General features: G+C 41.4%; 1 protein-coding gene across 1 annotated transcript in view; it reads left to right on the top strand.

Moving 5' to 3' along the window:
- The window catches only part of ENOPH1 (enolase-phosphatase 1), a gene marked incomplete at both ends in the record, with an annotated part of 39,111 nt that extends 26,595 nt beyond the window's left edge, over positions 1-12,516 (top strand). The window contains 2 exons of the mRNA XM_080697338.1: positions 2,648-2,771; positions 12,377-12,516. Coding sequence (XP_080553464.1) covers positions 2,648-2,771; positions 12,377-12,516 — 264 coding nt within the window. The remainder of the gene's footprint in view (positions 1-2,647; positions 2,772-12,376) is intronic.
- Between the last annotated feature and the right edge of the window lie 328 nt (positions 12,517-12,844).

The following is a 12,844-nucleotide window of genomic DNA, read 5'->3' as shown; positions in this document are numbered from 1 at the left end:
CAAGAAATTTATACCCTTCCCCAGTAAAGTTAAGAGAAAAGGGGGGATGGGTGTCTTTCAGCTGGCTGTTGGCCTTTAAAGAATTAACTCCTGTTTCTCTCCAAGGTCTTGCAGATAAGCAGTTCCAGGTGGCAGCCTCCCAGAACAAACAGGAATAGTCAAGGCTTGGGAGCTTCTCGGGGAATCTTAACTTTTCCTGGAACTTTTCATCTTTTGGGCTCAGTTCATATAGCAAGTGTGGGGAAATGTGATTCAGGTGGATGTGATGGAGTTTCTTCAGGTGTTGGCATCTTATCTTCTAAATCTGAAAGCTTAAGCATACTCACAACACAGTTTGGCAGACAAAATACCACAAACAACACCACAAGGTTCTTAGTTCTAATTGTCAGATGTATTTCCTTAACTGCTGAGCACTCTTCTTTAGACAACAAGCCTATTAAAAGCCTACTCATCTTTAATAATCCACTTCCCTGTCACAAACCCTCTGCAACCTGCTTTTAACTTTCTAATTCCTTCCTTTCCCAGTTGGGATTTTCTTATGATAAGCTCCTCTTCATGCAAAAATGCTTTTCTTACTCTTACGGTATTTCCTTTCCTTCATACATATATTTTTAGAACGTCTGTCCTTTATTTAGTCATATTCATTTCTAACTATGCGGTCAGTCAACAGTCTTTTTCTTTGGGTCTATTGTATTTGGGCAGCTAAGTTGTTTCTTTAAGGTCACACACACAAGGTTTTTTCTCTGTCTCTAGGCAGGATTTCAAGGGTAAACGATTACTTTGAACTGAGCTACTTTGCCGGAGTTGATGGATAGGGATGAAGGTCGGAGGCCATTTGTGATTGCTGCAGCTGGGGTGCTTATCACAGTACCTGAATTCTGGCCAGTTTCTCATTATTATTGAGCAGAGCCAAGGACGTTTAGACAAATTATTAGAAAGTTTTATTTCCACGGACTCGATTTCATAGTCCTGATCTCACATCACTGGAGCAATTCGTGTAGAAAGTTAAAAGGAATAATAGTGAAGGGTATCTAAAAGTGGGGGGTACTTTGGCCAGAGACGATACCTCCTTCTCGGGGCTTTTTTTGCCGATTAACTATGTGGAGTGGGGTCTCAACACATAGATGCCGAGGCAGCAGGATGTCTTGGCATTACACCATAATGTAAATCATGTTGATAGTGATATACATGTATATAGTACGTGGTGCCCCCTGTCTTCTCCCTTCCCCATACTGAGATTGACATATTTTCACATATGTACACTTAGCCATAGCCAGTGGTAGTAATTCCTTCAGTGATTTGTATGGTACCAGTTTTTAGATCAAACTCCATTGGCTGGCTCCACTGAGGTTTCTCCTCCATTTTTTGGAGTCCTTCTGGTATCCTAGTTACTCCTTAGCTTCCACATATTAGCAGAAACACATGACCCTTCACTTTTTGTGATTGGGTTATCTCACTTTAACATGATGTTCTCCAGGTCCTTTCACTTTCTTGCAGATGACATAATTTTGTTCTTTATGTTGAATTAGAATTCCATTGTGTGGATAGCCTGTAATTTTGTAATCCATTTATCTGTTGATGAACACCTAGTTTGGTTATTGTGAATTGTGCTGCTACGAGCATGAGTATTAGGCTTGTTTTTAGTTTGTAAAAAGTTTTGGAAACATTGAGAATATCACATCACTAATAACTGATCCTAAGTATGGGTTTATTTTATTTTATTTTGAGTACTGGGGATTGAACTCAGGGGCATTCTACTTCTGAGCTATACCCCCAGACCTTTTTGTATTTTATTTAGAAATAGAGTGTGGCTAAGTTGCTTGAGGCCAGCCTTGAATCTGCAGTCTTCCTGTCTCAGCCTTCTAATACCCGTATTATAAGCATGTGCAGCCACACCCAGCTCAATACAGACATATTAATTACTGTTGATTAAATAAGAAAGGTACACATTTGACTCTTAATTTTTTCCAAGATAGTAAAGATATATACCAGCAATAGGGTAAATTAAAAATATTTTAATTAGAAAATAAAAGAAAGTTTCTTGAAAGTATAAAGCAGCAAAAGGGTATTTATTGTTCAGAATCTTTAATTAGGAGTGACACTTGGTCCAGCATGTAGTTTAAGTGCAGCCAGTGTTTTAAGAACAGAATGTAGGGTATGTTTGTTATATTTATTTATTTATTTTGTGATGCCAGCAATTGAACCAAGGGATGCTCTACCATTGAACTAAACCCCAGCCCTTTTTATTTTTTATTTTGAAACAGGATCTTGCTAAGTTAATGCATACTGGCCTCAAACCTGTGATCCTCCTATCTCAGCCTTCCAAGTACTGGGATTGGCTGGGTATTTTAAATGATTTTGGATATAAAATGAATGCTAAAGGAAACCAAGTGGATAATAATTTTATATATGTTGAGATTGTAGTTTTCTTCCAGATGTTTATTACTATGAAATCTTTGTTTACTTTTCTGGAGCCTCCATAAAGTTTTGTTAGAGTTACTTAGTTCTCTACTAAGTAAATATTTACTTACTAAATAAATGAAATCACTATTGTCATGTATCTGAGAGAAGTAGTATACAAGACAAAGAGTTTTGGTGTATTGTAAGCATATTGGCAGTGTTAATCTTTTTCCTTCTCTTTGTTCAGCTTGTTGATGGTCACTTTGATACCAAGATTGGACACAAAGTGGAGAGTGAGAGTTATCGAAAGATTGCAAACAGCATTGGATGCTCAACCAACAACATCTTGTTTTTGACAGATGTTACTTTAGGTGAGTAATCAGCCAGCCTGCCCATCTTCTTTCTTTCTCTTACTTCTTATGCAGGGTCTTGCTGTGTTGTCCAGGCTGGCCTAGAATTCAGAGGCTCAGATGATCCTCCTAAGTGGCTATGACTAGAGTGTATACCACTGTGCCCAGCTCAGACATTTCATGTTACATATTCCACAGGAGGAGCTGGCCTGGCATTACAGACACATAACTTTTTTTTTTTTTTTTTTTTTTTTGGTGGTACTGGGGGTAGAACGCAGGGGCTTTTCTACCTCCAGGCTATACTCCCAGACCAATTTTATACTTTATTTGGAAACAGGGTCTCACTAAGTTGCTGAGAGCCTCATTAAGTAGCTGAGGCTGGCTTTAAACCTGTGCAATCCTCCTGTCTCAGCCTCCCAAGCACTAGGATTACAAGTGTGTGCCACTATGCCCGGCTCAGACATATAACTTTAAAAAAAAAAAAAGTTTATGTGAGAATCCTTGAGAAATAAAATCAAAATTTTTTTTCTTTTGGTCCTGGGGATTGAACTCTGGGATATCCTACTATTGAGCTACGCCCCCAGTTCTTTTTAATTTTTATTTTGAAACAATCTCACTAAGTTAGCATGTGCTAGCCCATGATCCTTCTGTCTCAGCTTCCCAAGTACTGGGATTACAGGCATGCACCACTGTGCTTGTCTGATTTTTATAAAAAGAAACATTGAAGCCAGGGATGGTGCCACATGCCTATACTCCCAGTACTTAGGAGGCTGAGACAGGAGGGTTGAGGGTTTAAGACCAGCCTCAGCAGCTAAGGCCCCTCAGCAATTTAGTGAGACCCTGTTTAATTTAATTAATTAATTTATTTATTTTTGTGGTACTTGGGATGGAACCCTTCTATCTTCGAGCTATACTCCCAGACCTATTTTATATTTTATTTGGAAACAGGGTCTCTTAAGCCAGGGAGGCTGGCTTCAAACCTGCATGATCCTCCTGTCTCTGCCTCACAAGTGCAAGGATTACAAGCGTGTGCCACCATGCCCAGCAAAACCCTGTTTTAAAATACAAAAAATAAAATGGGGCTGGGGGTATAGCTCAGAGGTAGAATGTCCCTGGGTTCAACCTCCAGTACCATAAGAAAGAAGGAAAGGAAAGGAAGAAGGAAGGAAAGAAGGAAAGAAGGAAGGAGAAGGGTGAGAGTAGAGGGGAGGGGGGTGAGAAAGGAAGGAAAGAAAAAGAAAACAGTGAGCTTTGAGTGTGTAGCACACAACTGTAATTCCAGTACATAGGAGACTGAGACAGGAGAAACATAGGTTTGAGGACAAGGCAGTAATGTAGCAAGACTTTCAGCAACCTAGGGAGACCCTGTTTTGAAACAAAAGACAAAAAAAGTGCTTGGAGTGTATCTTGGAGTTAGAATGCCTCTGGGTTCAATCCCTTTTTCCTCCAAAAAGAGAAAAGAAACAGTGAGGCACCTGACCTGCTTCCCTCTTCACTTACCAGTCCTTGTGTGTTGTGTGTAGGGAAGTAACACTGGAAAATTTTGTTTCTTTTATTCCTTATTTATAGTCTCCTCCCCACTATACATGTATGTACACACACACACATACACATGTACACTAATGATGTGAGAGTATGACAGAGGAAGACTGAAGATACCATTGTGGGAGTGAGCATCAACTATAAGCAAGGTGATGATTAGTTAAGTACCATAGTCACAGTGATAGCCAGGTATGGTGGCACACACCTTTAATCCTAATCCTTGGAAGGCTGAGACCAGGAGTATTACAGGTTGTGGCCAGCCTCAAAAGCCTAGTGAGGGGCTCTCTGCAACTTAGTGAGACCTGGTTTCAAAATAAACAGGGATGGGTGTGTATCAGGCAGAATGCCACTGGGTTCAGTCCCCAGTAACTCACCCCTACCCCTTAAAACACACACATATTAAAGTCACAGTGAACCTGTGACTATACAGCGATATACTTAGGGAGAAAACAAAACAAGAGAACTGGACATAGTTTAAGCAGTTTTGCCTGTCATTCCAATGGATGCACTGCCCTGTGGTGGGTAGGATAGGAGCCTCATCTCTGTCTTCCCTCAGCTGGTCTCCCAAGACACTTATCAGGTTGTAAATCTCTGGCTTCACTGTATATGAATCACCTATTTAAAGATTTATTTTTACCCAGCATGGCTCTCTTTACTATATATAGTACTTAGCATTATGCATTATTACTTTAAGAGATGATTACACAAAAGAGTGTATATTGTACTTTATTGGAAATATAAATTATTTTAATTGTAGGTATTTTTGTTTTTTTTGGTACTGGGCATTCTACCTTTGAGCTACATTCCCAGTCCTATTGTTTATTTTATTTATTTATTTATTTTTTGGTGTTACTGGGGTTCCTGGAAGCTCTTCTGCCTCTCTGGGCTACACTCCCAGACCTATTTTATACTTTTTTTTAAAATTTGGAAACAAGGTCACTTAAGCCAGTGCTGCTGGCTTTGAACCTGCGCAATCCTCCTGTCTCCGCCTCCCAAGTGTGGGGATTACAAGCGTGCACCACCATGCCCGGCTTTTTTTATTCTTTATTTTGAAACAAGGTCTCACTAAGTTGTGGAGGGCCTCACTAGGTATCTGAGGCTGGCTGTGGACCTGTGATTCTCCTGTCTTAGATGCCCAAGTACTGTGATTGCAAGTGTTCGTCACCATACCTGGCTTCAATTGAAGTTTTGACTAAATTAAAACCCCACACTTCAGCATCTGTATATGAATGTGAGTTCCAGAGAAATATGGAAGGAAACCATAGTAAATGAGGAAACAAGTGTGGATGAAGAGGCAGGTGGAGGGTGCTTGGGGAAGGTGGTCTCTGTGGTTTTTACTTGCAGACCCCTGTTGGGGAAGCTCTCCTACACTCCCCACTGGACTCCAACTTTCATGATCATTCTCTTTAGAGACCAGTCATCCCCCATTAGACTTAGTTTTGGTATTTGTAACTGAACTTGTATTTGAGGGCACATGTTTTGTTTTTGTGGTACTGGATGTGAAATCCAGGGGCATTCTCCCTCCGAGCTACACCCCCAGCCCTGTTTTTTATTCTTTATTTTGAAACAGTCTCATTCAGTTGCAGAGAGCCTCACTAAGTAGTAGCTGAGGCTGTCTACCAACTGCAATCCTCCCATCTCAGCCTTCTGATGTTGGTATTACAAGTATGTGCACCATACCTGGCTGTGAGGGAAGTTTTTTTGTTTTGTTTTGTTTTTGCGTACTGGAGATGGAAACCAGGGGCATTCTATTTCCAAACTGTACCCCCAACCCTAATTTTTGTTCTTCATTTTGAAACAGGGTCTCACTGAGTTGCAAAGGGCCTCACTAAGCAGCTGAGGCTGTCCACAAATCGTGATTCTCTGGTCTCAGCCTCCCAAATGCTGGGATTACAAGCGTGCGCCACCATGCCTGGCTGAGGGCACTTTTTGTACTGACCTTTTTTCTTTTTTACCTTGGATTGTGAATTTCTCTGAATTTCTGACTGAAATCATACTTTTCATTTATCCCCTGAATAGGGATTTGTGTACTATGCAGCTATCTGTTTTTGATGAACTGTCTCTGATAGCAGGCTGGAGAAGGACATTAAGGAAGGGAAATAAGGTGGAGGGGAGGAGGTTGTTCTCTTGCCTAGTTGTCTCTATGTGACTTTTGGGCCTCTTAGAGTCAGTTCAGTGGTTTGTGGGCAAAATTACTTTCTCTAGTCCTTCCTGTTTGTTACAGAACTAGTCACTCCTTCTGTTCTGGATTTTCTTAGATGAGGCCCAAAGGAAAATCTAGGCTGCTGGTCAAGATTCTTTACTGAGACAGTATATATGAGCCTATATGCTTTCCTTTCTAATTCTTGAACCTTTGTTTTTTTTGTGTGTGTGTGTGGGGGGGGGTACTGGGGTTTCTGTAAGCCCTTCTACCTCCGGGCTACACTCCCAGACCTATTTTTACATTTTTATTTGGAAACAGGGTCTCCTAAGCCAGCGCGGTAGCTGGCTTCGAACCTGCGCGATCCTCCTGTCTCTCTATCTCTGCCTCCCAAGCGCGGGGATTACAAGCGTGCGCCACCACGCCCGGCTTGAACCTTTGTTCTAATGTGATAGGTGAGAGTTGTAAGTATATAAGAAAGTGCTAATTTGTTAAGCTGTGTGTGTGTGTGCGCGTTCGTGCGTGCGTGCGTGCGTGTGTGTGTGTGTGTGTGTGTGTGTGTGTGTGTCTGGTGCTGAGGATTGAATTCAGGGACATTCTACCTCCGAGTTACACCCCTAAACCTGTTTTATTTTTATTTAGAAACAGGGTCTCACAAGGTTGCTGAGACAGTCACTACTTGCTGAGGCTGACCTCAAACCTGAGATCCTCCTGTCTCAGTCTCTCAAGTACTGGGATTACAAGCATGCACCACCACGCCTAACTTCTATATATATATATTTTTAATCTTAAACAGTATGGATTATCTAATGTCTTCAGAAGTTATAATACATTTCTTCAAGTAAATGTAAATAGAAAAGGTATCATTTCTACCAGTCACTGACATAGTAGGCATTCAGTAATTCTTAGTATCTGTTAAACTTCAGTTCTTGGTAAATCATCTGGAATTTTTTTAATCTAGGTAGTCAGTACCAATTCACAGTGAATAGTTAACCTTGAGATTTGAAAACTCAGCACATTTAGTGGGGATTAGCCTCTTTCCTGCATGCCCTGGTTTGGATTAACTTAAAAGTCCAAGGGTTTCTACAAAGTGTCTGATCATTTGTTTTGTTTCCTGGAAAGCTTTACTTTCATATATCTGATTTCACCAGAGGAGAGACAGACAGATGCATCAATGAGCATTAACTTTAACAACCACTTCATCTAGCTCCAAGCTACACCCCCAGCCTACTCTGAACTATAAATGTTTGCCTATCTTACTTCTACCTAGTCTTTTATTGATTTGAAGCAACAGTAGTCTTTTATTGACCTTTTGGGGGCTTAAGTGATAGGGTGAGGAGGTTGCTTTACTATCAGTGTGAGGTAGAAGTTTATCAGCAGCGTTTTTGAAAAATGATAATATGAAGATCTTTACTATGTTTTGCTCCTTTGGAAAGGAAATAAAAGAAATAGGCCTTGTTCTGAATTTAGCTGATTTAATCTGTGAATTGCTTTCTTTAATCATGTACATAAAGGAAACCATTAGAGATGAAAATCTCTAGTCTATATTTAATTTTCCTAGCAGTTTGGAAGGTGAATATCTGTAGGGTTTGAATTAATGATCTGCTTTGTGGCTAGAACTCCCCACCCAGTGTGTCAATTTTTAAATGAAATATTCAACTCATCTTAAGATCCCTAGGACCTTGTTTTGTCCAGCATTTTGTTTATAGTAATGATTGTCATCCTTCTGCTAAGACTGCTTATGATTCCTTTATATTCTTGTCTTTAGCTTTTTTTTTTTTTTGGTAGCCATACATGGTGGAATGCAGGGGTTTTTTCTACCTCCGGGCTATACTCCCAGACCTATTTTATATTTTATTTGGAAACAGGGTCTCACTATGTTGCTAAGAGCCTCACTAAGTAGCTGAGGCTGGCTTTGAACCTGTGCGATCCTCCTGTCTCAGCCTCCCAAGTGCTGGGGTTACAAGCGTGTGCCGCCACGCTTGGCTTATCTTTTATCTTTTAATTTAAGCCATTTCCCTAGGTTGCAATTCCAGAAATTATCCTAACTTTAAAGAATAGAGATAACTGTTAAATCAGCCTCAAAATGAAATAGGCTAGCCAGGCATGGTGGTGCATGCTTGTAATCCCAGCATTTGGGAGACTGAGACAGGAGGATCGCAGTTCGCAGCCAGCCTCAGCTACTTAGTTAAATCCTTTGCAACTCAGTGAGACCTGTTTCAAAATAAAAAATAGAGCTGGGGGTGTAGCTTGGAGGTAGATCCTGCCTGGATCCAGCTCTAGTACTGCAAAAAAAAAAAAAGAAGAAGAAGAAGAAGGAGGAGGAGGAGGAGGAGGAAGGAGGAGGAGGAGGAGGAGGAGGAGGAGGAGGAAATTGGCTTTCTAAATCTCTATAAGAAGATTTTATTCCTCCCCCTCATCTTTTGCCAGCCCCATACCTCAATTTGCAGAAGGATTAGAACTTGGATCATATAGAGCTAGAAGGAAGCCAGGTACTGGCCACCTGCCATGTTCCTTTTCTGCTGTTTTCTGGCTGTATGTTTTGGTTACCACTTGCCAAGGCAGAGCAGAAGACTAAGTTAAGAGCTGGGCACAGTGGCACATGCCTGTAATCCCAGTACTTGGGAGACAGACAGGAGGAATACAGGTTTGAGACAAGTGTGAGGGAATTTAGTGAGACCCTGTTTCAGAATAAAAAGTAAAATAGGGCTGGGAATGGAATTCGGGAAAAATGCCCTGGAGGTTCAATCCCCAGTTTAAAAAAAATCTCCCCCCACATGAATAAGTTGAGTTGATAATGATGTCTCAGTATGAAAGAGAAACGAAGAAACTTCTTTTGGAGAACAGAAAAGGGATCAGAGGGTTTTTTATGGTGTTTTTTTTTTTTTTTTTTTTTTTTTTTGGTGCTGGGGGTGGAACTCAGAGGCTTTCTACCTCCGGGCTATACTCCCAGACCTACTTTATACTTTATTTGGAAACAGGGTCTCACTAAGTTGCTGAGAGCCTCACTAAGTAGCTGAGGCTGGCTTTGAACCTGCGCGATCCTCCTGTCTCAGCCTCCCAAGCGCTGGGATTACAAGCATGCACCACCACGCCCGGCTATAGATCAGAGTTTTAAGTAAACAAATATTACTTAAATTTCTCAATATTTTACCAACAAAATTTGCCCTTTGGTTATCTTGTGATGAAGCCTGACCATGGAAGAGCCACTAGCTAGCATCAGGTCCCAGGTGGATTGTGGTGGCCCAGTTTGGTCAAGGTTACAGTTGCCAGTTGAGAGGAAAGCTTTGCTGGAAGCAATCAGGCTGGGAGGTAGGGGAAGGTAGAAGACAGCCACCTCTTCTGTGGAAGCATGAGGCTTCTACACAGTGTGCCAAAAGAACTGTTCTCACATGAAGAGGGAGTAGCACTTGTGTGCTTCTGGGTCTCTGAGAGGGTGACAGGGTCTGACTTGTTGGTTCTTCAGGAACCGCTTTAAGCACTGCTGCCCTTTCTTTAGTCCACTCAGAGAGAGGCTGCAGCTCTTCTCCAAAGCTTGACAGACTTCTGAGACTTCCTGTTGCACCCAATCTATAGTCCACAGAATGTTCCGTACTTTTCACCGATTTACCCCGTCCATCTAGGAAGCCTCATCTCTGACCACAGACATGTGTCCTGTTTGCCACTCCAACTTGCTCCATTCTTTCAGTATTTTTACATGTGTTTTATTTCTGCCTAGAATTCTTTCTTTCTGCTATTTCTTTCCTTGAAAGTTTTGATCCAAACCCACCCACTTCAGAAGAATCACACGGGTCCTGACTCAGTAGTTCTATACTGGGGGCCCCGAGGTGTATCTCTAACAAGTTTTTAGGTGATTCCTACACTACTGTTCTTTGGATCAAACTCAGAGTAGGAGTGTCCTGGAGTTGTAGTGTCCTGGAGTAGCAGCCACACAAATAAAGGGTGTGGCTGTGTTCAGTACATAACTTTATTTACAAAAGGAGGTGCCAGGCTATAATTTGCCAACCTTTGCTAAAGAGATTGTAGAGTCAGACTGGCAGTTTCAAATTGTAGCCCAACTACTTGCTAACTTTCAGTTATCCAGCTATAGGGATAAGTCAGCTTCTTTGAGGTTGCTGAGATTTTTTGTTTTGGGTACTGGAGTTGAACCCAAGGGCATTCTACTTCCGAGGTATACCCCCAGACCTATTTTTTATTTTATTTTATTTTTTTTTTGAACTGGGATTTCTGGAAACCCTTCTACCTCCGGACTACACACTCCCAGACACTTATTTTATATTTTTTTTATTTGGAAACAGGGTCTCTTAAGCCAGCAAGGCTGGCTTCGAACCTGTGCGATCCTCCTGTCTCCGCCTCCCAAGCACGGGGATTACAAGCATGCACCACCACGCCCAGCATTCTTTATTTTTTGAAAGAAGAGTCTTACCAGTTTGCAGAGGGCCTCACTAAGAACCTGCCATCCTCCTGTCTCAGCCTCCTAAGTACTGGGATTACAAGCATGTGCCACCACGCCCAGCTTGCTGAGAAGATTTAGATGAAATGAGAGCTCCAGGAAGCCAGGAACTCTGTTTTGTTCACTATCTTTGGTGCTAGAGTAATACGTGACACTAGTAGGTGTAAATTAATAGAAGGTAATAGCTATCATTTTTCAATTGGAAATAAATAGAGAGGAATGTATCCCAAGGTGTATTAGAGGTGTTAAAAGTGTCTCCTACAACACCTAGCTTAATTTGATTAGTTGTATTTTTATTGCTCCATTGTCCCCCAGCTCCCACGCTCACACACAGGTACTCAGTTTGATAAAGAGAAAAACAACAAGTAATAATGTGCCAATTTCTGTTGTTGTGACAGGGTGTTAAAGAAAAACATGAGATGCTCTAAAACAGATGATGGTGGGGTTTTTTTTGGTGGTACTGGGGTTCCTGGAAGCCCTTCTACCTCCAGGCTACACCCCCAGACCTACTTTTTGTATTTTTATTTGGAAAACAGGGTCTTAAGCCAGCACAGCTGGCTTCGAACCTGCACGATCCTCCAGTCTCTGCCTCTCAAGTGTGGGAATTACAAGCATGCACCACCATGCCCGACTCCTAAGATGATGGTGGTTTTGGAAGATATGTTTTAAGTTGAATTTTGAAGAATAGGAATTTGCTTGCCAGGCAAAAAGGTGGGCCATGTAGGCAGGAGCAGGACATGTTGGGGCCTGGAGGCGAGAGCAGGCACTTGGCCTGATTAGATCATAGGATGCCTTTTGGCTCATATCTACTTAACTGCTGTTATTTCCTACAGCTTGCCCTTGGGAAACAGCTTAGTCAGTTCTGGGTAGGACTGACAGGAGGGAATGGAGGACAGTAATGGGACAGAACATGGCTCTGTCCTGCATTCATAAGTAGTGTACTTAAGAAGCTCAGAAGTATAGGATATGCTGCCATTGTATTCTGGCAAGTACAATTAGTTTTATTTTTTAAGTAAAATATACAAAAGAGTATAATGCAATCAACCCCGATATGCCCATCTTCTAGCTTCAGTAAAAATCAGGGGAAACTCACTTGTATCTTCAAACCCCCCCTGATGGCTTTGCACATCTCAGACATTGTAATTTGGGTTGGCCGGCCTGCCTGCCTGCCTGCCTGCTTGCCTGCCTTCCTTCCTCTTTCTTTCTCTCTTTCTTTTTCTTTCTTTCTTTCTTTCTCTCTTTCTCTTTCTCTCTTTTTATGGTACTGGGGGTGAAACCCAGGGGCTTTTCTACCTCCAGACTATACTCCCAGACTTATTTTATATTTTATCTGAAAATAGGGTGTTACTAAGTTGCTGAGAGCCTCACTAAGTAGCTGAGGTTAGGTTCAAACCTGTACAATCCTCCTGTCTCAGCCTCCCAAGCACTGGGATTACAAGCGTGCTCCACCATGCCTGGCTAATTTGGTGTTTCTGACACATTGATTTTCAGAGGCCTGTGCTGCTGAGGAAGCAGATGTGCATGTAGCTGTGGTGGTAAGACCCGGCAATGCAGGATTAACAGATGATGAGAAAACTTACTACAGCCTCATTTCGTCCTTCAGCGAGCTCTACCTGCCTTCCTCAACATAGAGGAGGATTTCTAAGAAGACCAAAACTACTACTCAGAGTTGTTCCCCTAATGTCTAGTTTTATTCTAATGGTAAAGTAACTTACTTACATATGTACACATATGTATGTAAATGTATGTATGTGTATGCCCAAATTAATTTTCACAGGATATAACTGAAAAAAGTCTTCATTTCTGTAAAGATGCTTTATATATAGAAATTGAGACCATAACTCTAACCCTTATTGAGGGTAAAGTGTAGTCGATAGAAGAAATTGCTAAAATACAGATCAAATGTGTTTTAAGTCATATACAGAAGTAGAAAGCTAGTTTTGAGAAATTATTCAGAAG

Source organism: Muscardinus avellanarius, assembly GCF_963383645.1.
Source record: "Muscardinus avellanarius genome assembly, chromosome: 6".
In the NCBI taxonomy this organism is placed as follows: domain Eukaryota; kingdom Metazoa; phylum Chordata; class Mammalia; order Rodentia; family Gliridae; genus Muscardinus; species Muscardinus avellanarius.
This window is presented reverse-complemented; position numbering and strand designations above follow the sequence as displayed.